Raw genomic sequence first — 27,939 nt, forward strand, 5'->3', positions numbered from 1 at the left:
TGAAGAACTTGCACTCTCAACCTGGTTCTAACACCATGTCACTCGTCCGGTCAGGATAAAACAGATGAACAGTCAGGGGTTTGGTTCAAGCAACTTTATTACACACAAACACATCAGGAATGAGGCTTTGTACCTTAAACTTAAATAAACTTATAAACAGACTGACTACTACACTCATACATGTTAACACTGGGTCTATATTATGTTGTCAAAATGGCAGAACACTGAATGCCATTTCAGGAACACATAATCATCGAAATACCACTACCGCAAATGGTCAGATCACCAATTTTTTTCCTAGGGAAATAAATCACTTGGCCATCTCCATGAAATTGCCCTTTACTCCACTGTAATGCAATCTTAGTGTTGGTATATTTAGTTGGGGGGGTGGGGGCACAGCCCCCCACTTTGTAATGTCTGAGATGGCGTGTCATGTCTGGTTGGCCTACTGATTTTTTTCCCTAAGAAAATGCCTAATATGAACTAGGATCCTGTTCCAAAGCATGGGAAGCCTCTGGGTTATGAATCTATCCCTCCAGCATGTCCTATTCATACTTGTGCCGAGGTTTAAGTCTTTAGCTCTCGTGGTCCTGATGGATTTGGATTTTTTGAGGTGGAGCATGTCCATCAGATCCTGATTGGACATGGCCTTGTACGTCAGGCAGAGATCACCTCTGAGCAGGCGGTATGCTACTGAATAGAGCTGAAGTTTCTTTAGTCTGGCAGAATAAGACATATGTTGGAGACCCTTGATCCTTTTGGTGAGGTACTTTTGTGGTCTCTCCAGCTGTTGCAAATGCCGGGTGAGGTACATACCAAATGGGGCATTGTACTCAATCATGGGTCTGATGAGGGAGGAATATAGGGGTACACTGACATCCTTGGATCTGGATGTGAATCCCTTCATGATGAGGTGTGCAAGGTAGAATGTTTTTCTAACCACTTTAGCAACGTGGGTGTCAAATGAGAGGTCGCTGTCTACTTGGGTCCCTAGGTCTCTGATTACTTTTCTGTACTCAGTGGGTTGCTGTCTATGTGATAATTTGTGGGTACTTTGTTTTTTCCAAAAGGGATGACTATACATTTTTTGGCATTTAGTTTAAGGCCGTGACTACGGCACCAGTTGTCCGTTTCAGTGAGGCCTTTTTGTAGGATGTGTGTGTCTGCTGGTGTATCGACTATGGTGCCTAGTTTGCAGTCATCTGTGAACTTTGTCAGCCACAGCCCTCCCATGTTTGCTTTAACATCTGAGAAATAAATGCCGAACAAGAGGGGTCCCAGGACAGATCCCTGTGGGACACCACTTGTGACTGGCTTTGAGTCTGACATTGCTCCAGCGATTTTAACTTTATGGGTTCTGTCCTTTAGCCAGTTTGCAACCCATCTAGTGACATAAGGGTTTACTTTTAAGCTGTTTAGCTTATCTATGATGCCTGAGTGGGGTATTGTGTCGAAGGCCTTAGCCAAGTCCAGGTATGCTGTATGGAATGCTTTGCCCTCATCAATGGCTCTAGTGACTGTTTCGAAAAGTCAACCAGGTTTAAAAGGCAGGATCTGCCCTTTACAAAGCCGAACTGGGTGGGGTCAAGTGTCTGTAGGTCCCCTATGTCTCTGTTTATGAGTTCCATAATGATTCTTTCCATAGCTTTGCAGACCAGGCTAGTTAAGCTTATGGGGCGGTAGTTTCCAGGGTCTGTAGAGGCACCCCCCTTGTGGAGTGGGACCACTGTTGCTGTACGCCAGTGTTGAGGTACATATCCCAAAGTAAGGCTAAAGTTAAATAGCATTTTTATGTGTGGGTTTAGCTCCTCTTGGAGTTCACGTAACACGCACCCCGGGATACCGTCAGGTCCCATTGATGCTGTGTTTTTTGCTTTGTTTAGGGTGGTTCTCACTTGGACATCTGAGATGACAGGGAGATTACATTCAGCTGGGATAAGTATTTCTTCTTTTGGGGGTGAAGGAGGGGAGAAATTAGCACTGAACCTGTCAGCCAGAATGTTAGCAATATCTGTGGGTTCAGTGTATTTTTTGTTGTTGTGAACCAACTCTGAGCATATCTGAGGGTTTCCGCCCAGGTTTCTAACATAGCTGAAGAAGGCTTTGTGGTTATCTTTAGTGTCCTTAGCGATTTTTCTCTCAAAGTTTGCCTTGGATGTTTTTATGAGAGAACGTAGTTTTCTGCTAATGTTGATGAGAGATGTCTTCCCTTCATGGGATTTCGCTCTGACGTGCAGTAGCTTCCTTCTTTTATTATACAATTAATTTATGGCTGTGGTCCACCAGACAGGATGCTTACATTTGGTGGAGAGGGACTTGGATTTGTTTGGGATTGCATGATCCATGCATTCTTGGAGATGTCCATAGAAAGCATTTGTGAAGGATTCGGCATTGTGGGATGTGGTATCCACTGGCACAGTGGGCTTAAAGGATACCATCTCAGTCTTAAGAAGAGTGAAGTCTGCTTTTGAGAAGTTTTTCACTGTGGTCTTTTGTGCTGGGGGTGGAGGTGGGATATGTATATCCAGGGTGATTAGTTTGTGGTCAGATCTCACTAGTGAGGGGTATACTTCCGGTGTGGAGCATTTTGTGCCCATGTTTGTGATGATCAGGTCTGGTATATTATCTCCCCTAGTGGGAGAGGTGACTAGTTGTTCCAGTGCATTTGAATTTATGAATTCCAGGAACCTTTGGGCTAGGGTATTAGGGCTAGAATAATGTACCCAATCTATGTTTGGGTAGTTGAAGTCTCCCAGTATGATGGTATTTTGTGATACATTTATATCCTACAATGTCTTCAGGAAGGCTGAGTGGGGTTCTTGAGATTGGGAGGGTGGTCTGTAACATACTACCAGTTGTATAGCAGTTTTGCCTATGGTTAATTGCACCTGTATGGTCTCTGATGCTTCATGTGTTGCTACTAACCTGGAGGTGTGGGTGTCCTTTATGAATATGGACACTCCCCCTCCCTTTGTGGTTCGGCCCGGGTTTTGGGGCCGAAAAGCATGATACGAGGTATAGCCTGGTAGTGCTGGGGTGCTCTCAGGAGCCTTGAACCAGGTTTCAGTTACTGCACAGACGTCAATGTTCTCCATGCTGAGGAGTGCATCAAGTGCCTGCATCTTGAGATTTAGACTTCTGGCATTGAGCAGCATTACCCTTAGTTTTTTTCCATTTTTGTTTTCTAAGGAGGTGGGTTTGTCTTTTGAGCCTTGCCTAAAAAAGGCACTATGGGGGTGGCAAGAGCCTTAGCCAATATCAGGAAGCCCAGTGGTGACAGGTGTAAGCCATCCCTTGCGAAGCAGCATGGCTTGTCCAACATATCATCCCAGGTGGACAGACATTGGATCCCCTTAGAATGACACCAGTACTTGAGCCAATTGTTAAAGCTGATCATCTTGTCTTTGTATTGTGGTATCATTCTTGGTGAGGGCAAGATGCTGCTCAGGGTCAGGGTCATACCAGCCTGGGCTACATAATCGGAGAGCTCCTCTATGTCTCTTTTCATGTAGTCCAGGGAGGTACGTCTCAGGTCATTCACACCAGCATGGACAATGACGGAGTCATATTTGTACTTGCTTTGGAGTGACCTGAGTGCGTGTGTTATGTGGCGGATCCTAACTCCCGATAGACAGCTCACAGTCACCTTCTCCTTGTTCATCCTGGTCAGTGGGACATCAGTGTGTCTGACTATGGAGTCACCTATTACTAGTGTATCAGGCAAGGTGTTTGGCCTTAAGGGCTGCGATTGGTCGACACACTGATTTATTGAAGTATGTGTTGCATGTGTTTTGTTTTGAGGTGGTGGATTTTTGGATGTCTGCTTTGGGAGCCTCTGTTGTTTTGGTAAGTTTTTTATTAGAGCCTCCGAGTATGTCTTTGTGTTTTTATGTGCTTGGTTTGCAGATGTGGTAGGTCTATGTGGGACTGGGATTGTTGTGTGTGTGGTTGCCATCTCCTCCTGTCTGGTCATGCCAGCCCTGAGTTGAGAGAGTTCAGCCTCCAGTTTGGCTATATAGTTGCATCTCTCACATGTATTTGTGTTTGTTGGGAGGAGGAGAGGGTTGTCTGTGTACATGAGACAATTGTAGCATTGTCTCAAGATACCCAGATTGACCAGCTGAACTGGAGATGACGCCAGTAATCTACCACTCGACATGCTAGAACAGTATAAGGGAGTGGTATACCTTTAAGGGAAGTGGATATTCACAGGGGTGGTAAGTAGATGTAGTGCTTTACTTAGTACGAGAGTGCTTACTTAGTAGAGAAGTATTAAGAACAAGTGCTAGGCTTATAATACAGTGAGTAGTCTGGTTATACTAAGAGTAGAACTTCCTTAAGGGAAAATTTGAAGAGCAGACTTGGCGGAGCCAGAAAAAGTTTAACCTTGTTTAACCGGCGCTGCGCTATGCGCACAACCGCGCAAAGCCGTGCAAACGCAGATTTTAAACAGTGAACTACAAAAGAGCTTCTCTATTTCCTCGACTGTGGAGTGAAGTTATGGACCGGGTTAAGGTAAGTGTGCGATAGGGACCTTAGGGTTAGGGAGTGGGTAAGGTGAGTGTGCGATAGGGTCTTTAGGGTTAGGGGGTGGGTAAGGTGAGTGTGCGATAGGGATTTTAGGGTTAGGGAGTGGTTAAGGTGAGTGTGCGGTAGTTACGGACCTTAGGGTTAGGGTTGGGTTAAGGTGAGTGGATAGTTAGTTGTGTATGTATGGTTTAGTGTCGGGTTTTGTGAAGTGTATGTGTGTGGATTATTTATTTTGGTGTGCTTGTATTGTGTGTATGTTTGTTGGAACAGCAAATTTTTCCTGGGAAAAAATTCGCTATTCTGACTGTTCGATTTTATGGTCTTTCAATCGAATGGGTTCGATATTATAGCATTCGAAGTTTTAAGACTTCAATGTTATAATACAGACCCAAGAATCAATACTATACTGATATAAAATAATAAATAAGTAGATAAATAATACTGTAAATATCATATGCTAAGAAAAACAAATTACTTAATGCTTAAATCCTGACAAAGTGGGGCATTACATTGGGTTGCAGAGGTGTGGAGCTTCATAGCTATATAATCACATATGAGAGGTCTCCACAAACACTCTGAACTCCTTCTGTAACCTCTTGAAAGAAGAACAAAGGAGCCCAACCAGCGACTCAAGAGCTCCATAAGATATGGAGGACCCATATCATCCAAATCTAAAAGTACTAATTGCAGAACTTTACAGATGATGCATAAGCAAACTGACAACCAGTGCAGGCGCTACAGAGCTGGAGGACTAGGAAGGCAGCTCGAAGTACCTCTTAGCAAATGAGCAGCAAAATTCTGCACCAGCTGCAGATGAACAATAGAAACTATTATAGAAAGCTCCTAGTAACTGGAGTTAGAGTAACCAATATGTGAATACACCAAGTCATGCACCACCACCACCACTTAAAGGCCTTCTAGGGGGAAGAAGGTGCTTAATACACAGTATTGTGACGATGAAAGCAAGATGTCATCAGTATTAACACCAACATTTTTAACCTTCCTCATGAATGCCAACCTGTCACCATTATAAACAAATGTAGGACTTAGGGCTGGAATCCTTTAAGGTGGCATGAATAACCATGGTAACTGTTCTGGGGTCATGATAAGTCTCAAGTGGCTGGTAGTTATCCAGTCCTGGATGCATTCCAAGTCTTCACCAAATGAACTCTGAGAAAATAATTTGTCCTTGTAAAAACAGATGTAAAACTGAGTCTAATTAGCTTAACAAACACAATGCATACTTCTCTTTCTAATGAGCTCATACTGTATTGAAATGGGCATCCTAAAATAACGTAGCAATTATCTTATATTTACTAACACCCTCTTACTTCTTAAACAGACTAACAGTGTGTGACAGATGTAGTTACATAATGCTGTTGGATACAAAACCCTCACACAAAGATCACAATAAATAACATGCAGGTTGTCAGTACCACACAACATCACATTAAACCTATCACACACATCTCAGACCAAACACATAGACCCACATATGCTGAGGCTCTTAAATGTAACCTATCTAAACCACAAAGGCCTCCTGACTATAACCTAAGAAACAAGTACCCTCAGCATCCTCACAAACACATAACACAAGCAGTACCTACCATGAAACATACATCTAAGAATTGCATGGATCCAGTTCAAAAGCCCATAAGGTAAACCTCCATTATTTGCAATAGCTTAGTCATAGGTGACTCCATAGGGAAACACACTGATGCACCATTTACAAGGTTGTGCATGAAAGTCACAGTCAGTTACATATCAGGTGCCAGGATTCGCTACATCACGCATGCACTCATGTCATTGCACCGCAAGTACACATATGAATGAATCATAGTGCTTGTGAGTGTAAATGACTTAAGTACCTTCCTGGACTACATGAAGAGCGACATGATGGAGGTCTTGGAATATGGGTCTGAGGCAGGTATGAACCTAGCCCTGAGCAGCATTCTACCATCACCAAGAATGATGCCACAATACCAACAAAAGATTATTAATTTCAACAATTGGCTTAGCTGCAGGTGATATTCTAAGGGGGTACAATATATATCAGTCTGGGAGGAGATGGTAAACAGCTATAAGTGCCTTTTCAAGGATTCCTTGCACCTCCAAGGCTTTTGTATATTGGCTAAATCCTTGTCCTCATCCATAGTGCCTTTTTTAGGCAAAGTCTGCATTCTAAACCTTACAACAGAGAAAAACAAAATCTGGATAACATAAAGGTATTGCTCATCAATGCTTGGAGCCTTAGCAAAAGCACTCTATTCCTTACTCTGGAAAGCATTGACAAATGCATCATCACAGAGATCTGGTTCAAGAACAATGACAGCACTACATTGATGCAGAGTTTCAATGACTAACACAAATTCAGGCCCACCGCATTAGATGAAGGCACTAAAACTGGTGGTGTCTCCATATTTTCAAAAACATTTCGCTTTTAGACTCCTTAGATAAGATAATGACCTAGAACTCCTCCACGCCCAGCTTACCATTAACAAAACATATTATCATATCATAGCTAATTATAGGACCCCCCTCTATGCCCCCTCAGCTCATATCTTCTAACTAACCAGCATGGAGTCCTTAGGCATTAAGCCAAATACCATTCTCCTAGGAGATTTGAGCTACTCCTCCATTAACTGGGAGATATATACTTCCTCAAACATGTAAGCCCAGATATTTCTGGACTTCATCAAAATAAACTCTCTAAATCATTTAGTCTACATCCCAACTAGGGAGGTTAAAATCCTGGACTTGATCCTTTCCATTATGGGACAGCTTTGCTCTCCATCAATTGTAATTTGTTCCCTGGTCAAACTGAACCACAAATCAGTCACATTCACCTTAAGACTGAAGACAGATACATTTTTCAATACCTTGTTTTTCAGATATTATGCCAAGGCTAATCTACTAAAACTGAGTGATGAGCAGGCTAAATTCAAAAGCCCCTTCCATCTCGAGGACCCCATTGCTTATGTCAAATCCTTTACTGCCAAAATTTATGCACATGTAAATAGTTGCATAGATGCATTTGTTACCTTCAGAAATAATTACAAATTCAAATTTAAAAATAAAACTCTAATACTATTAGACTCTATAATAAATGAAAAAAAAAACTAATTTCATGCATGCAAAAATAAATTTAACTCTCAAGATAACAATAATGTTGTTGCTAAACTCAACAAAGAGCTCCAGAACCTGAGCAAATCAACCAAAGCCAAATATGAAGTTAAAAAAAGCCACTTGGGTGAAGGATAACCACAAGGCATTCTATAACTCTGTTAGAAATCTCAGAAACAATGCCCAGTACTGTGTAGATCATATAATGAAGGATATCACATACTTAGACCCAGAGGACATAGCCAATTTACTAGCAGACAAATTTAGTTCAAACTTCACTCCCCCCTATATTCCCTGATCACATGCCCACATGTACACCTTCCCCTCAAATCTCCCAAGAGCAAGTCTTCAGGGCACTATCCAAAGAACACTACTTCTATATGGGCAGACAACATACAAGACTGCCTACTGGTCAGCCTAAAACATAACTTGTCAGACTCCATATAGAGTTTATTCAGTATCAGCCTTCAAATAGGCTTCATGCCACATGAATGGAAGACAGCAACAGTCATCCTCTTGCATAAAGGTGAGACATTGATGGACCTTGATAATTATAGACTCATAAGCCTGCCCACCCTCATCTGTAAGGCTATTGAAAGCATCATTGCAGAATTAATAAATAAGGACATAAGTAACCTACAAACTCTCGACCCAAGGCAATTTGGATTCTTCAAGGGTAGAACCTGCTTACTCAACCTGGTCTATTTCTTTGAGAAGGTTACTGAAGCAATGGATGGGGGAAAATTAGTACATACCACATATCTAGACCTAACAAAAGCATTTAGCATTATCTCACACTCTGACATCAGAGATAAGCTCTCCCAGCTAAATGTAAATCACTATCCAACTCATTGGATAGCAATTTAGCTCACAAATACAAACCAGGAAATTATGGTGAGTAGCTCTACATCTTCCAAAAGACTTGTCGCTAGTGGTATCCCAGGGCTCAGTCCTTGGGCCACTCCTCTTTGGCATTTACTCAACAGACCCTAATCTATCAGACTTATTACACATTAGCAAGTTTAATGCTAGCACGAACACTAACTCGGGGGATCTCATTCTCTTTTGCAGGATAGGTGTTTATCACAGAGAATATCCCTTTAATGGAAGTATCTTCTGCTCCACATAAAGTAAAGTACTCTGTTACTCTAGTCAAACATAATTTGAATGAATGGATGGGAAACCACAAATTCATCCCTGATTTAGCTCCCATGTCCCTCATGCATAGGGGGCAACAAGTAAATGTCTCAACATATATTTGTTCTGAGTTCCTCCGGGTTATTCATATATAAAATATAAGGGCTAAAATCTACCAAGGAAATGTAAGGATGGGGGTTCTTAAGATCCTCATAGATCAATAGCCTAGTAAGTACCTATGAACCTACAATGGAAGCATACACATTAAGAACAAAATAGTACCCTGTGAAACCCTAGATTTTGTGGGTATAATAATGAAAGGTTTATCACAGACACAATCCAATGAGAACATTCTGAGAACTAAGAGGCAAACCATTTTAGGGTAGTTCATTAGCTTCACTATAGGTTTGGAGTGAATCTAAAAGAATGTTGTGATCTGTCACCAAAATACAATAATTCCATTTATCCTTCACCATTAGGCAATCATTAAAGACCTGACTAAATACCACCTTACTACTATTGGGAGTACAGAAACCAGAATGGAATGGACTGTGAACATGATATTCTTTAGAATGAAATCAAGCTGTGTGCAAACAATTTTATGAATAACCTTACATATAAACAGAAGGTTACTGATAGTAAATATCCAAATCACCAGGATCTAAGTTACACTTCCTTATGACTGGGGTAACTGAAGACTCTTGTAGCACAGATGGAATAACCACAGCAGACGAAGCAGAGAAAATTTAATAGATCACTGGCTCAAGTGCCTCAAGAAAGTCTATCAGCAGTCTCTTTTGGCATGAGTCCAGCATACACACGACATACCTGAAATAAGAGAAACCAGTTAAAAATAGTCAATCTACTGAAAGGCGCACCAAATCCAAGCTGACAACTCCACACAGTTACTGAAAACTCCCTCAGAGCTTATCATGAAAGAAGAAACTGTCCACAGTAATTTTAGCTTAAATGCAAAAAAATGACCAGCTGAAGCTCCTTGGAGGAAAGTAAAATATGACTGGAAAAACAAGCCAGATTACTCTAGCTGTCCACTACCAAGAAGAGCACAGCTAGTTAGAGTGACACACCAGGTATGTGTCCCTGGTCAGGAACACTGTTATCATATGGGCGATCTCTGCCTGATAAATGTCATAGTGCACATCAAGCCAAGTTTGACATGAAAGGAACCAATATGTTTCCATTCATGTTCAAGCCTTCACCTAGATCTTCTCATAGTATGAAGATCCATGTCATAATGTGATTCTCATAGCTTGAGGTGTACAGGGAGTACATGTGATGGGAAAATCAGGTGCAGTTAGGAACATACACCAGTATTATATGATGTAAGCAACTCATCCGTATCACATGCAATAGGCATAAAAAGGAGTTGGCGGAAGGTTAGGACAAATCGATCATGAATTATCACTTGGAAGGCTGTAACTGGAGTAGAGCCACCACAAACTAAACTAGATGGTGGTCTGAGCCAGGTTCAACCACCAAGTCAAAGGTGGTCGTACCAAGTTCAAAATATTTTCATAATATTGATTAGCAGAGGTAATTACCTGAGTGAAGCCTAAACCCTTCATAAAAGAAAAGATTTCTTGTACTAGCATCATGGATTCTTCATCAAACCATAAACTGAGGCTATCCAAAACTAATTGGTTAGGGGAAAGTATCAGGTCAACAAGGAACATCATAGGATTATTAAGTGAATGGCAAAGAGGGAGGAATCCACAGCTTCCTCATGTACCCATGACATACTCAGAGGTGTTGGCAGGGGCAAACATCACATTAATCAGTTTTAGTGGAGGGTGGCAACAAATCACAACCCCACCTGCTGATTGTGCCATTTATCAGATGCTGCACCATTGAAACCCAGAGGACCCTGCTACCATAAAAAAAAAAAGTTTTCATCCAGCCAGGTCTGTGTGATGAAAGCAAGGCAAACATCATGCAGCATGTCCGAAATGATACCAGGCTTGTCATGGATGGACCTCATATGGGAATTAAATGACTGCTTGGAGGCCAGTGATACACAGATCTACCATTGTCTGGCTAGCAAAACAGTCAGTCCCTGTATGCGTCACACATTAAGCTAACATTCGAAAAATGTTATGTTTAAGAGCAACACTTGGTCACCTTAATGACTGGAAGACCAAGAGAATCAAGAGAACCCACATAAATCCGTCTCCAGCATCCACCCTTATGCTTTTTAAGACTATTATACTGGTGACACAAACAAGAAATCATCACTGCTAAGTTTAACATTAGAGAAAGTCTGGAGCACCAGGAGAAAGGTCTTTGAATGTTGTCAAATATTCTGACCCATAGTCTGTGAATACCAAACACATAATGCTTCTTTAAAAAATTATGAAAATGCAGTGCTAGGAATAAACAAAAATAGAAATGCCAAGTAGATAGAAAAAAAATACTTAACTATACATTTTACAACAAACAACAATAAAATATCAACAAACACAAACACATAAACAATTGCCAAGTCTAATAATGCCCTCTAGGCTGGACATGATAGTCACATTTCAAACCTTCCATGGATAGATGTCCCTCCACCAGTGCTGCCAAGCCTCACAGCAGCCCTGGAATTTCTATCATTTTGTTACAATGGAAAGCTCCTTTATATTCTCTAGCTATAATGCATCAATAGAGCATTATATATTAAAAAAGAAATAAGTAACTGTATGTTACTTGCTTTAAATGTCCAACAACAACAAAGGGATTCCTTTATCTCATTTTAAAAAAGCAGACAAATAAGGTCTTCATTGCATTGTACCACAGAGCACTATGGTGGGGATTCACAAACAGGCCAGGTGGGGAGTGGTAAGGCTTTGACAAAAGGGGTCTTTTATATTATTGCTGAAACCAACAATTCAGAGACACATTAGCCACAATGAGGAAAGACCTCAATACTGGCCTATTTGAATGTCTTTGAATCGCTCTGTGATTACAGCAAGCATTGACAGGCCCTTTTCTGCAGTCTTGTGGTAGTCACTGCTGGCAGCCGATGCTTCAAGTTAACAGAGCCTCCCACTCATCCACCCCCCCCACACACACACACACAGCCATACTGCCAGACAGAAAACCCCAGATTTGTCACTGTCCCCTTATAAATTACAAATGATTACAGTCATTCAATATTCAATAATGCCAGACATTAGAGTTTCATTCTTCTTATTTCGCAATCAATGCATCCGTATGCAAGACTTGTTGCACCATTCACTGTTTGAGTATATCAGAGTAATATGTAGAAATTCTCCATGGTGTTGTCTAGTGTCCCTGATGGCTTTGTATGGAGGTCTTGAACATGGGCCCTGTACATCATAGCATTACAAGTAAGTTAATAATGCAAATTTAGAGTTTCATACTTTTTTGTGTCCCTATTATGTTTCAAGATGCAAAATCTGAGCTCTGTGAACTTTATAAGTGGATTAGGTTAATATTAAAGAATGTTCCTGCTTTATAGTGTTCTTGCCAATGTGTTTGTTGTGTTACAAAACCTGTTGTTCCATTAAAATTTGATGTTACATAGATTACTGTTTAAAAGTCTTTGATGTCTAGTTTCCCAGTACTGCAGGAATTGCTAATTGGCCATTTAGAGTTTACAGGTATGGCATCCCCCTCCCCCCCACACACACAGGTGCACATACACAAACACACACACATTGTATATCAAGCACAAACATCTTTACCAGATTGCACTCACAGACATACTCGACTATTCACCCATACATACACACACCTACCCTATCTATCCTTTAATTAACCTCCACTAATATGACCACCCTTCAGATACACCCACCCACACACGCATGCACGCATGCACACACACACACACACACACACACACACACACACACTCATTTTACAACATTCATACCTCTACAAACATTCACACAAACACCCACATACAAACACACACACACACACACACACACACACACTACCCAACACTACCTATCTGCTTAATTCCCCAGCATGTAACTCTAATGCAACCTCTCCCATTTGGAGTAATGGGTGATAGAGAAATATTGGCCGAGTTAACTAATGTGTTTAGTGATAAGGATTTACACAATTGTCCTCTGAATCACTCAGCTGCATAAAGCATTTACCCTAAGCAATTTTGGGGGATAGTACATAATTAACTAACTAATTGCTCCCACGCAGTGCCTCATTCGCATTTGTGGTGGTCCAGAGAGACAGCCACCCGCAGCTGCTGCCAATGGTAAATGGCTTACCTCTGGTGGTAATGTTTCTAAATCCCAGCCTGTGAATTCTAAGTGCAAGAACACCTTTTAGAGTAGACAGTACTAGTTAATGACATACCTTATAGGTTCATAGGTGAATACTAGACAAACTGCCCTGAAGGGCCATTTTAAACCTAGCCAATAACCCAAGATGAGAATCAAACACTATACTTTGTGCCTATGTGGCAAAGACTTTAAATATCATGCCAAACCTCCCATAAAATCAAAGCCTGCACTTTGTGCCTATAAGGTGAACACCTTAACCACTATGCCAAACTCCCACCTTATAGGGGTAAAGAAGCCCTTTGTTTAGTGCATTTAACCTCACAACAATCCAGGCTTGCTTGATATTCACATCTTGTTGTGTAGTACTGTTTAAAGTATTTAGTCACAGTGAAGAATCTTGTTAATTGTCTCAATGCATTTTCCAGTAGTCTACCTATATTTATTTGGAATTACTTTTTTTCAGTAAAAAGTTTTGTAAACTTTTTATTGAAACCACTTCCCAAATTAATTTAGAATTTTCTTCAGGTGGCATCATGTAAGGCATAGGTCCATAGACTTTAATGGATGAGTGTCTGCCCATGAGCAGTATGCGTCCATTAAAGTTTATGGACCCATCCCACATTTTCCCTGAGATTATGTCACTGAGGTTAAAGATCACCATAACTTCTCTGTAGCATCAGCTCAAGACAAGTGATTTTTACAAAGTTTTTTATAACCAACAACGAAAAAACACACCACAGTATGTCAAACCCACCCAGGTGGGGGGTCTACTCCCCCTAACCCCCCCAACTAAATATGCCAACTCCAGGATCGCACTACAGTGAGGAAAAGGGAAAATTTACCTATGTTGCCCAAGTGTATACTTACTCTGTAACCACAGTCGGTTATGTGGTCATTCGGTAAAGTAACATTTCGGTGTTGTCATCTCAGTAAATTCATCTTTGGGTAAGAGGTGTTTCATTTATCTGAAGTAAACCCATCCTACCATATCATTTACCCTTTTCTTACAATGTGTTGATGTGCATTTTCTGCAATCTCCTGCATTAATGTTGAGGACAACCTGCTTCCAGGCTTTATTCCTCTTAACCTGTTTGGGCCCTCCTTTACCAAAGACATGTTTCCTATATGTCCTAAGAGCTATCATGAGAATGCAGTTTTCCTCCTGACTGAAGTTATCCTTTCTCTGCCTTGATCCCTTGTTTTGCATTATTACTGCATATTAAAAAAGAGCAAAAAAATGCCACAGTCATACACAAAAAACTTTTGGATGGAATCATCATTCAAACTGCACAACACTGGCCATGTGTGCCTGCCACCCTCCAAAAAGAGTCAGGGGACACAAACTCCATAGTTATATACATATACAATCCAGTTAAGTGAAGTCATGCTATAGCATCAGTTGCGGTACATTCATATTAATAAAGCAAACACTTTTTTAGCAGATTCTTCCTACCCTCACCCACTAACATTGTCACATATTCATATCATTTTTCGTTTATCACTGACAGTCAGAACCTCCCCCCCAGTAAAGACACATTCACATTAGTAGAAAACATCGGTACCAGTGCAGCACTTTATAAGTTAATGACTGTATTTCTACAATATAAGCACAATCACTACTTGATAACAAAGTAATGATTTTCCTTAGAGATCAGTAATCATTTGCAATGCTGCTGTACTGAATTACCACTTCCAAATGATATATTTACACTATTCTTTAATACCCATCGCAACATGCACATGATATTAGTAAAAGCAACTTTTCCTTTATTTAACAGAAAACTGTTACCTGTTTGTAAGTGCATCTTATTAAATTATATATATATGTTTTATTATTGTATTAATTTAAGAAGTCTCTGGTTTCCTAAAATATTTGCTACCTAACTCGAATAATGACAAGTTAATTCTACAATAATCAACATTTCTGCATAATTTCAGGTCTAGTTACATGTTTTGCATGCAGATTAGGGGCTTTTACATTTATCTTTATGAATCTCAGTAGTATGAGAATGTGTACACAGTGTTTTAGGAGTAAATCACTCTAGGTTACTCATGAATGTGAATTCAGACTACTATGAATGTGCTGTGAACAGTGGCAGAGTCTATAATCATCCACAGCTAATGTATGCCTTTCCTAACATGCTACAGGGATGCAAGGATATGCTCAGTTATGCTGAAATATGAACATATTCAGTTAAACAAAACGGAGTCTAATGCATTACGGTCAGCAAAATAATACAGTATAATCTATACCTATTTAACCTCCTCTGACACACTTTGTCACTTCTATCCTCTAAAGTGTATATTAAAATTCATTATCAACCATATAAGTAGATGTATTTATGCAACCCCCCCCCCCAAAAAAAAAAGTATCATTGATGCTATAATGAAGGAAATTATAAAATCCGAGTGTTATATTTTCAAAAAAGATAGCTAAGGCAAGATACAAAAACACTGGCAATTTTGAGTATTGCATAATACTTGTTTCTAGCACAATGACATGCCATATTGTTTCATCTGATTTAACTCAGTATAATCTGGAATTTTATTCAGTAATTTAAGAGACTGAACTTTTCCTCTACTTATTCATTTCCTGTGAACAACCTCTTCTCATCTTTAAACTGAAATATATCTGTAATATCCCATCTTTCCCCTCTTAAACCCCCATCTGTCTGCATTGTTTTAGTATCACTTTATCTTTTATCTATTTTACATTTTTTGTAAATGTCGTAAATATTACATAGTTTTGACTTAGAATGCTGCTGTATAGCTATGTGTTTAAATCTGATGTATCTCACAATTTACTGTAGATTCTCCCTGGGCTGAGACTAAAATGGTCCATCTGGATCAGTGGTCTGCCCTTAACCAATTAAAAATGAAAAGAAACAAACAAATAAATAAATGTGTAACTAAGAAATGTTTCTCCCTTGGACGAGCATAGGTTCTACAATTCATAATTAGTAACTGACACATTAAAATTCACATCTTTATTTTTACTGAGCTACACAAACATTTAGTTTACAGGCATAACTAATGACTACGAGAAATGTAAATAACTCATTTATAGCAGCAACACTATGACATTCAGTCAAGGGTTGATGCTGCACTGCCTCTGTGCAAGCATCTAAGTCACATGCAAAGAGATCTATTTTTAGAAACTGTTTTTAGCAATAAGTGTTTCTTCTTCACAAAGAATCCGAGGTAGAAGTTAGTACATGTACAATACTTGTTTCGGTGGTTGAGCTTGGGCTGCAGGAACAGTTTATGATGAACATGTGCTCAAAGACTGGGCAGGGTGACAGGAAATAGAAAGATTTGAGCTGCCTCTGCTGCTTGATCTCTCACTCTTGCGTGTCTCACTGCTGGTTCAACATTACATCGTCTTCTCCAGAAAAAGAAGGAAAATAAACTGCAGAAAAGCCAAAATTATCAACTCCATCTACAAATGCTGTAACAGACTTCAGGAGCAGTGTTTAATATTTTATGCATGTAAGTTCTAAAGTTCTTTCTTGTATATAACAAAAGAAGTGGTTTTGTTTATGAGTGTTCTTTTATGGTTTTGAGATGACAGCAATATATGTTTATAACTGGCCACAGGAGAAGAAAGGTTTAATTTTCTTATCCTACTTGATTTTTTTTTTTACTTTAATTTGACTGCAAAGAAAAGCAAGTTGGAGAAAGTGGGGTACAGTAGAACAATTTCAGTGAGACATTTCTTGCTTGAGTTAGTCTTGTACCCTCTTTTGTGTGGTATTTACCTGTGATAGTCTGGCCGGAATGCAGTATCATATTTTTGGTGCAATTAAATGCTGATAAGATTTTTTCAATTGTATTTAAGCAGGGAGAACTTATCAAGATCCAAGAATGATATTTTCATCTTGAACTTGTTCCAAGTTTTAAATAAAATTGAAGAAATGTGTACAAAACGTTTTTCTACAAGTTCATAAGGTATAGAGCCTTTATAAGCCTAGTCACAAAACCCAACCCAATAGTGTCCCTATTTGTCATGGGTGTTTATTAGGAAGTTAGTTAGTAACTTTCTAGAGGTTATGTGGGGGTTATTTTAGTTTGGGCATTACTGTCTGTCTCTGTCTATCAGAGACATGGGGGCCAAAACCTGAGTGAATTTCCAGTTTCCTATCCATTGGTCAAAGTTATGTTTAAATAGGGTTAGGGACGGATTCTGTTTCACATGGATGGAGAGTCTGTTCCAGAGTATGGAGATTCCTGAGACAAACATCCATCCTACAACATGTCTTATTTATGTCACAAGCAAAATTTAAATAATTGGATCTAGTGGTTCTGAAGCTGTTTATTTTGTGGATGTGAAAAAGATCCATCAGAGCTGGTGCCAATGATTCCTTGCATGCCACAGATAGATCACCTCTCGGTAATCTGTAGGAAACTGAATATAGAGACAGGGCTTTAAGGCGATCCATTTTGGAAAATTTATATCACCCCAGATGTGACTTGAGCCCACAGTCCCTGGATTTGAAGGCTAGTTCCTTATCCTTTAAAACACTCAGTATGGACCAAAGTATATAAAATGTTCAACACATCTGCTGAAGATTTGTTAGAAACCAACATTTTCAGTAAGATTATAATGACAGTTAGAATGGCTAATTAACTATGACAGTAAAGATGAATGACAGATAATGGTCAGATAAAACTAACTGGATTGTTTTAAACAGAAAAGCATGCTAATGCAAAAATAGAAAGGCTACTCAATCTGGATTTTGCTGCTGTACGTTTGTTTTGGTTTTAGAAATGTCCTATTTTGTTTTCACCTTTTTTTCATAAATTTGTCTGGAACTGCCCTGCTGAAGTGCACAGTCTTGTTATTTTAGGAAGACAGGCTTTTATTTATACTGCTACATGGGAACATAACAACTGTGAACTTAAATAACTTGCGTGGATGAGTTCAGAGTGAGAAAATAAAGGAAGACAGATTTTAAATGTGATTAATTAGAGCACAGACTTACTTGCCTGCCACTGAATTACATCTACAACTCTATACCAAAACTTAATGCACACCTGCTTGGATGAGAGCAGTTGTGCTGTTACTCAGAGAGCTCTCTGAGGCACATATGCATTTGGAGACATAACTTGGTTTCAGACGTGGATCCTGGTACCCACGAACAGATGCAGTTGTTGTGGCACCAAAGCTGCAAATACCTGAACTGAGAGGCATTCAGAGGGTAGGGCAACAACCTCCTGCATTTGCAAAACTGGAGAGACTGTGACAAGTTTAGAGTGTGTGAGCACAGCAAGTGATAAAAATGTTAAAAGGCTGCAGCTCTGCAATGACTTGCCATCACTTTGAGCAATAATTATCTGTACCATCTACAGCCCCGATTCCTTTACATGAACTCCAGGTGATTCCTTGGACTTGAACAAAGCAGTGCTACAAAGAAAAGATGCAAATTCGCAGTTGTATTACATTATAAAGGTGCTCTAATACCTTTAAAATAGACTATATGTAAAGAAACCATAAATACCTGAAAACAATAAAGAAAGGAAGTAAGTAAAAATAACAAATGGTTCACATTCAAGCATTTATATCTGAGCCCACCTCTAGTACCTCAGCTTTTACAAGCCTTCAATGGAAGTTATATGCAAAATTATAAGAAACCTTTATTACAAACCATGCCTACAAATAACGACACCATAATTAATTAATATAAAACATAAAAATAAAAAAAAAATAAGGACAATTACAACTTAATGTACAACCGCATTCCAACCCAAATCTTAGTTAAAACCCATCGGTGACACTGTATTATGCTGCAAGATATAACACATTTTCTTTTATCTTAGAATGTGTTTGAAATCTTTAGCTATCTTTTCCTCATGCAGGTACTTATAAATCACATCAGCTTTTAACCTTTTATATTCTGAATCATGCTTCTTAAAAAATGTTCAGATAAAGGTGAATTAAACTTTCTTATTTTAACATTTTTTAAATATTTTTGCAATGTTCCTTAAGCCTAGTTGCAAAACATCTCTGTTTCCCCAAAGCATGCTTTATTACAAGGAAACTCTATTATATAGACAACACTACTACTATCACAAAAAATTAAAATTATATAATATGACTCGCCTGATATTAAATCGAATCTCAAGTTCTGTTTCCATCAATTTACACATACGACACCCTCCAAAATTAAGGTTCACCTTATTATTTAAATTACAGCATACAAGATTTATTATGCCTGTATGTTTAAAATGACTACGTAATACAAAAATGTGTATACTCAAACCTCTACCAAAATAAAAATATTATTTTAGTGAATATTTTTTTTAATTCTGTATCTTTGGATACAAGGGCTCAGTAAATATCCAGGACCTGAACTAGATATTTTGAACATATATTATACTGCATCATTATTTAAATAAAAATATTATTCTTTCTCCTAAGAGACTTATTTTTGATAGGTTGATCATCATACTTTTTCTGTTCCAATAAATCTGATCTATTAACATCATAAGCATCACTAAGTAAATACAATTATTATTCTTTTTCCTTTTAGACTTATTTCTTAAAGGTTGATCATCATACTTTTTCTGTTCCAATAAATCTGCACAATTAACATCGCAAACTTTCCAATATGATTTAAGAATACTGTCTAATCCTTAAACTATCTTAAAAAATAACTATTAAAATCTTAACTTCTGACAAAAATATCCACCTACATATTAAATTCCTTCTTGCTCTAATAAATTCTCCATATGGCAAGGATTCCATAAGGGAATCTGGGTGGAAACTTGCACCATTGAAAAATATATCAGCATTAGATTCTTTATGATTGTCTTTGTTATAATTTTATGGCCAGATCTACCTCTTAATTCCAAATCAAACAGACAATTATGTGTCTATTAGTATATGATGTAAATTCAAAACCAAATCTATTTTTATTTAATTGTTTAACAAACCTTTGAAATTTTATTTCTTCACCACTACATACAATTAATAAATAATCTCTGTAATGCTCATACCATACTACGTTGTGGATAAAAAGATCTATATTGTACCTGTATTCTAATGCAGATGGGCTCATTGTTAAATTGGTATGTGAGGTGTAAAAACTCAGTCCTATAGCCATCCTCATTTTCTGTCTGCATATTTTTCCATCAAAACAATTAAGTTTTATTCAGACAAAACCAGACAAGTCCACATACATATGTTGTCATAGGATTTGAGCTTAAAAATATAAGTAATTCATTCATCCCATTTTGGTTATTCCTAGTGTTGTCATTTATTCCATTTAACTATACTGCAAAAACAGCGTGCTAAGGTTATCTGATCCGCTGATATCTTTTGTATTTTTGGAAACAAACAACAGTTACACATTTGCAAAAACCTGGAATCTCAGAAGTATTGTGTATCACCCTGTTTCATTTCTCTTACCTGTGTCAAAAAATTGAGGCACCTTAGCTCCATTTCAACTACAGGAACACCTAAACAAATATGTTTTTATCTGATGAACTACATGTTGTTTTTGCATGAGCCATAACCATTTTCCCTACTCAGCCCTGGATGACTCTATTCATTGCAATATTAACAAATTAAACCTCTGTGGTGCCCTGTTTAATGACATAACAAGAGGAATTGATTCTGACTAGCACCGTCTCATTTTCAATGTCATCCCTAACTATGGTTGGATCTAATGCCTTTCATGGTTTCCAAACCACCTACTTCACAGGTGCCTCAAAGTATTTGTCAAACCTAGTCTCTCTGTCTCTTGTCTTCTGTGGAGGATTTGTCCCAAGTCAGAATCTGTTGTTTCTTTTTCTGAACTCTCTTTTACTTACAAATCCTGATCTGTAGTTCATTCTCTATGCTTATGGCCTGGTTCTTAACAGATCACTCTTTTCCATTTCTGGCATATCATTATCACTAATGTCAAAAATTAATTCAGCAGAATACCTGATGCATAGAAAACTTCAAATAAAATCACATTAAAAGACAAAACTCTGCTTTCTGTGGAACTCCAACCCCCCCCCCCCCACCCACACACACACATACACACACATGACAAGTACTGCTGCAATGGGGGATCATTTCTCAAAATTCCAATCCAATAAAAAAGCATCAGAATGCATATAACTTGACCTTTGCATCTTTTTGTATTTGACAACCTCGACTCACTATATTCTAAAATAACTGCAGAGTTACAGGGTATTCAGAGTACTTCTGACCCACTGTCATCCCCCAGCACATAATACTCAAATAAAAGGGGTATTCATTTCCCATATAAGATTATGTAGCATCTTTCATACCCTTAGACTAACAGCAGCAGAATACAAACTCTACTCAGACAGGTTTGGTATTTTATCATCTATTTACCTCTCATGAACATCACTGCGCTTAGTTGGCTGTCTACCTCTTGTCACAGCTCACCCGACCCTCTTTGCATGCTCATTTTTTACAGCTTTCTCTTTGTAAAGCTATCTCTGTCTCACAAATGCACACACAAACACATACACACACACTTTCAGGAACTCTCCACTCTTTTTTTTTCATTGCTCAGAATTCTCTCAACTGTGGCTCTTACTGGAATGAACACCTGTCAATATCTGAATAGTGCCTGACCTAAAATCATTCACTATTGAATAAAGCAAAAGGCTCTTGTCATGGAACCTAAGGCTCATACTGGAAGAATAGTTGTATACAATGAAATGGTGACTATTATATATATATATATGAGTTCTAGTGTATTTTCTGTCAGGTTTTTCTACTTTATTGGAAATTGTTTCACAGTTTTGTGATCCAGTGTTAATGTCTTCATTGATAACTCTGTCTCCCTCAAACAGATGTCATAAAAATGTTTGGTAACTGTGATTAACAAAGATATTACACTGTTTTATTTGTATTTATCCTGGCCAAGGCTAAAAACGGTCAACAATGGATCAGACCACTTGCCTGGTTAGGAAATGAGTGAATAAGTGACTGCATGAAAGAAAGAGGTAATGGTAAATTACTATGATATGACCAAAATGCATTGGGTAAAGTTGCAGAACAGTGCATCAGAGAGAGCCTATCCTGTGCAAACTGATATTAAACTACAAGCGAATCACATATGCATGTTTTGTGAGCATTTGACATCTATTTGTGCAGAGGGGTGTCTTACATAAAAAATGTTGTCTCTGTCATGTAGTTGTTACTTTTAAATATAAACATAATTTTTTACATCCTACTCATCGTAGCTCAAACTTAGGAAGGTAAACATTTTGCACCTCTGGTGTTTTTCACTCACATCCAGTTTGGTTCATATAGTAAACCCCGCCTCAATTCTATCTGCTGTGTATAGTAAGTTCAGTAACAACTTTGCTTTACTTTAATGCATACACTACCAGTAGATACACAATGTTTTTTTTACTTAGATCCTGAGGGCAAATGAAAATTATCTTTGCAGGACAATTCTAAATAACTGTACTAAAAATATATATGGGGTAAAAACTCCAGTAAGTAGACAAAAAACTGCCATTTACATTATTCTGGAAAATGTACTGTAAATGTTGAAAAAGAAATAACTGAAATGTTTGTTGAATTTTGAACCAGAATAAGGAAATCTTAACAAGATAATGTGGTCCAAGTGGTACATAAACACCAGTCTTTGCAAAACCATAACTGGTCTTCTGTGCTCCATCCTTTATCTTGTCTGCTTTTCTATTAGTATACTTTTTGTTTCTGTATTACATATTCCTGAGACCTCTGTTTCACTTCAGCAGTATCAGATAGCATTCTATTTTGAATATTTGTACTTTACTTCCTCACATGTTCTCTGATTCTGATGCAATATCTTGTCTGAAAAAAAAAAAAAAAAAATCGGCTAAACTCCATTTAGGTTTGCAGTGTAATTGCAGAGTTATGGCTTGTCCCTAGTTGTTTACCTATGAACAAAAATCTGTACATAAATATTCCTTTAGTCTTTACTTATGTTGTGTTTTAGGACAGCTCCTTATCCCATTTTAGGTGCAGTCTTCTAGATTACTAGTAAATGAACTGATGAATGCTAAGGTGGGTTTTAACTCGGGTATATCATGATTTGCCTTATTACTCTCTGAAAGATTCCTAAATCTCAGGTTCACTTATTTATTTGTTTATTTAAGGTTAGTATACTAGCTAATGAGACCCATTTTCAGCTATGATCTAATAAATACTAAATGCATACAGACAAGCAGCGCTTTATTAGAACAGATAAGTAAGGATGCATAAAACAGAATTCTAAACAGTGCTATAAGGAGTAAATGCAATACTTAATGAGCTATGCATTTACCGTTTATATGTGCTGATGTACAGCTGGGATTTGCAACTTTCACAGCAAGGAGTCACACAGTGAGCAATCTCAACAGTAGCCATCCACGGAACAGGCACATGACAACATGGCCAAGCATGCGAAAGTTATACATTTATGCAATTCAGTCACCTGTCATTGACTGTAAAATACAAGCACTGTGTATATATGTGATACATTCACAAGCACTTTAATGGGGAAAAGATAGATCATTATATTATTTAAACAGAGCATTTTATCAAAAAATGACATGACATATACCTATTCTACTTGCATGTAATACATACATGACAATTAATAGAAAAACAGACCATTATATAGATGAAAAAGAAAATTTTATTGAAAAAAGCAATTGCATGTATATATTGTTATTATTATTACTATTATTCACATTTGTTTACCAGGAAAGTCCAACTGTGTCAGAAAAATTGCCCTTTTTCAGGGTAGGTCCAGGGAGAAAAGCTCCAGTGCAATAACAATATATTACAGTACAAGGTACGAGTCAATATATAGATGGAAAACAAATATAGTTACACAATAGAATACCAAAAAGACTGTTTAAATAATGGTTACAATACAAAATTACAAATAAACATAGTTACACAATAGAAGACAAAACTGTTTCAGTCATGGTTGCAGTCATAGCATAACATGTATGTGATACATTTATATATCATGGAATGGAAAAATAGACCAATTCACTTGTTTATTGAAAAAAAATATATTTTTCAAAAGAAAAAAATAAAAATAGACCAGTATATGGTTCAAAAAGAGCATTTTATTAAATAAAAAGATATGTGTGGACTGCTTTCTCAGTGTACACTATTTATAATATTGCTGTGCATAACACTTCTGTTTTGGCGCAACAAGTAAATGTTGCATGCAAATGAATACTCGGTTTCTTGGTTACTTGCTCACAAAGAGAACTTAGACTTCTAATCTTTGAGGACCAGACTTTTCTTCCAAGGAGTTAAAATTAGCCACGCAGACTTTGATTCAGGGGCGGCTCGTGCCATAGGACTGCCGGACTGCAGCCCTCCCACCTACAAAACTAAATAAAAACAAACCGAGAAACACAGACATTAATTCCCGGACAGTACGCATGTGCTCTCAGACTGCTTTCTCAGCAGTCTAGATAAGGGAAAGGCAAGATGCCCAGAAGTCTATGCAGCGATGACATTGAGGCACTCGCCCCAGTTACTATATACTGGTGGCTAGAGTAGACTCAATGGTGGTGTGTAGGGAATACCTCAGGCTTGAACCCTGTACCTTGTATGCAGGTGTTAAGGGCCTGAATTCCCTACCCACTACCATTTGTAAAAAAATTGCAGATTTTTGCCTCATATTTGATCTGTTCTGTTCCACATAATATCTGTGATTTCTAAATATTTAAATGCTTGATGTTTGATGGTGCAGTGGTAGCATTGTTGCCTCACAGCTATAGGTTTTCTGGTTTGATTCTTGGCTGGGGTGCCTTCTGTGTGGAGTCTGCATCTCCTCCTTGTGTTTGTGTGGATTTGCTCTGGTGTCCTGCCATTTTACAAAGACATGTGTCTGCAGCATTCCTCCCTGGGCCTCTGCTGAAAATTGTTTTTGTTCCATCAGAAGCAAAATTGACAGGCATTTGAATTTCAGACTTCATATTCTTCAGAAAATACATAGTAACACAACCCTTTATTCTAGCAATTTTCTAAGTTTGTAAGATGAATATTTGAAATGTGTCCCTATTTATGGGACTGTATTCCCCCATTATTGGCTTTGTCCAGGTTTTTTGTGCTAAGGTTGACAGCTATGGCAAGAACTGAATTCACTGAATATGTTTGAGGGCTGTATTCCCTCATTACTGGGTTTGTCCAGGTGTTTTGTACTAAGAGGTTGACAGCTATGGCGAGAAGTGAATTCACTAAATGATAGCCATTTAAGTTTCAGTCTTTGTCTCTTTCACAAAGCAGCTGATGTGGCGTAGTTGTATGTTGCTCTGACTGTTTTGCACAGGGACCTTGTCAGTAAAATGTATGGTGACAACACAGCATTTCTCTGACAAAGCAGCTGATTTGGCATAGCGGTATGTTGCTCTGACTGTTTTGCACAGGGACCTTGGCAGTAAAATGTATGGTGGTAACACAGCATTTTATTCTAGCAACTTTCCAAGATTATACAAGCAATGTTTAATGTGTCCCTGGTTTTTGGGCTTTTGACCCCCCCCCCCCACCAATAAATGTTGGCTTTTTCCAGATTTCTTGTGCTGCGAAGTTGAGATGCAGTTGAGTATTGAGTAGATTTTACAAGGAGCTGAGAGCTGCAGAAGAGAAGTTTAGTGCTGCTTTTGCTGAGTTGGCTTGCATTGTTAATAGCACAACAGGTTGTGTACTTGCTGTTGATGCAGAAGGCTGTGGGTTCTACTCCCACAAGGGGTGGATGCTGCCATACTGAGAATGTCCTCATCTTGGTGAAGATACTATGAGCCTGTTATCGGTTTGCCATCCATTTCCTCTTGCAATATTACTAGCTTATCATTTTTTTAATGTAATACAGGCAATTTATTCCTCAGGGGCAACAGACACTATTTTTCGATAAAACCATGAAATATAAAGGTGTTTGCTAACAGCAACCTCTTCATTAATTACAAATTTCTTTAATGTGGAATTATTTAGATGACTTTTACTTCAGAGATGATGCATATTTATTGATAATGGACTGTAGAATTGTGCATATTTGCTGATAATGGTGGACTGTAGAATTGTGCATATTTACTGATAATGGTGGACTGTAGAATTGTGCATATTTACTGATAATGGTGGACTGTAGAAGTCTGAGTAGACTTTTATGATGGAAATGTTCTGAACTGGGCAGTTTTGTCATTATGGGTGCATGCATTCTGTTTCATTGCTTACTGGAAAAATGTTCAAAACAAATTTAAAATACCCTCTAACAACTGTACTGTATTGTACAAGGTATACAATTTAGTACAATCAGGAAGGTATATCAAAGAGCACATGTATGTTTCATATGCAAGGGGTCTATGATTTGAAAACAGCCCAAAATTAATCTTTATCTGCCACTGGCAAAATGTATTTTATTTTAATGTGGGTTTCAATGCTGTTTCAATGAATGTTAGTTTTAAGGGCAGAGAAGTTTTAATGCTAAGTCTGTTTTCATTGTGAGACTGCATTGCTTTGTTTAGCAGATGTCTTAGTGTTTGTGCTGTAAAATGCAAAATAAAACTTTCAAATGAAGTCCAAATCATCATAGAAGTAAAGCAGTATGCACATTAGTGTTTATGGTAAATGGAGTGAAATAGCCAAGTAATGGATCATTGGAATGGCTGCAGAGGTTCCATTCGACAATGATTTTGTGAGGGGGAAGGGCGGCAAACTCAGAGGCTCAGCTGAACTATACCTCCCAACTGTCCAGATTTTCAAAGAATGAATAGATTTTTGCTTCTTATTTTTGGTTTGTTCCTCATAAAATTTGTAGTTTTCTGGCAAATCATTTAGGAATTAAGTCACTAAATAATGATACACTGAGTTTCAGACTTCATAACCTTCAGAAAAATGCATGCTAAAGAAAGACCTGTTATTCTATCAACTGTCTCAGTTTATACAAGAGCAATTTTTAGTACTGTTTATATGTTCCCCCAATATATTTGGCCTTGCTCAGATTTATTGCATTAACAGTTTGAGAGGTACATGCAAATAAATTGCTTTAAAGAATTAGGCATAGCCAGCCTCTCAACTGTCCCTGATTTTGGCTCAAAATGTTGCTCTTCCCCCTAATAATCCCTCCGCAAAATAGCAATGTTGGAAGAAAACATGGAGGGTTTACAATTAAGAAATAACTGTAATAAAAGTTATAGATTACTTGAAATGCATGTAGATTCTTTTATTTTGTCAGCTGCTCAAGTTAGCAGTACTAATATTAAAGTGCCCCTTCTTTGACAGGTTCCCAGCTGTATCGTGTGGCTATTTTATATTTTTGCATCACATTTTTGGTCCATTTTTCATAAAATTGTGTTTTTTTTGGCAAATTAGTGACCAACTCATTAAAAACTGAAGTTAGAAAATAATGACAGACATTTTGAGTTTCAGATTTCATATCCTTCAGAAAATTCATACTAATGCAAGACCTATTCTATTATCTTTCTAAGTTTATAAGAGCAATATTTAAAAATTGTCCTTATTTTTGGGCCTTTGTCCCACTTCTATGTATGGCTTTGTCCAGATTTCTTGTTCTGAGGTTGAGAGGTAGGACAAATGTGTCAGGGCCATCACAGTCAGCCAGAGACATTTCAAATTGTGACATACTTGTTGCACCCCACTCCCCCATGTAGTGACTCTGGATGTGTCCAAGCAAGGCAAGCAGTAGTTATGCAGTGTAACATGTGCAGAGTGTCCCCCCATCCAGGGTAGACACAAGTACTACAGTGGCTTTTCATCTGTCCTTGATTTTGCAGAATGGTCTGGTTTCTGTCATATTTTTGTACTGTTGATTTATGCTTATTACTCAAAGTGCCTGTTGCTCTGTGTTTAAGTAGCAATGCTTTAAAGACCATAAGATAAGCTTGTCTGAGATCGTAAGATGCA

At 38.1% G+C, this 27,939-nt stretch overlaps 1 protein-coding gene across 1 annotated transcript in view; it reads left to right on the forward strand.

Moving 5' to 3' along the window:
• The first annotated feature begins 16,325 nt into the window (after nt 1–16,325).
• LOC122811912 (protein tyrosine phosphatase receptor type C associated protein) overlaps nt 16,326–27,939 on the forward strand; it is a 182,463-nt gene continuing 170,849 nt past the window's right edge. The window contains exon 1 of the mRNA XM_044084072.1: nt 16,326–16,547. Within this exon, the coding sequence (XP_043940007.1) occupies nt 16,542–16,547 (6 nt within the window). The 5' untranslated portion in view covers nt 16,326–16,541. The remainder of the gene's footprint in view (nt 16,548–27,939) is intronic.

Source organism: Protopterus annectens, chromosome 9.part0 (assembly GCF_019279795.1).
Source record: "Protopterus annectens isolate FY-2018-M chromosome 9.part0, PAN1.0, whole genome shotgun sequence".
Taxonomy (NCBI): Eukaryota; Metazoa; Chordata; order Ceratodontiformes; family Protopteridae; genus Protopterus; species Protopterus annectens.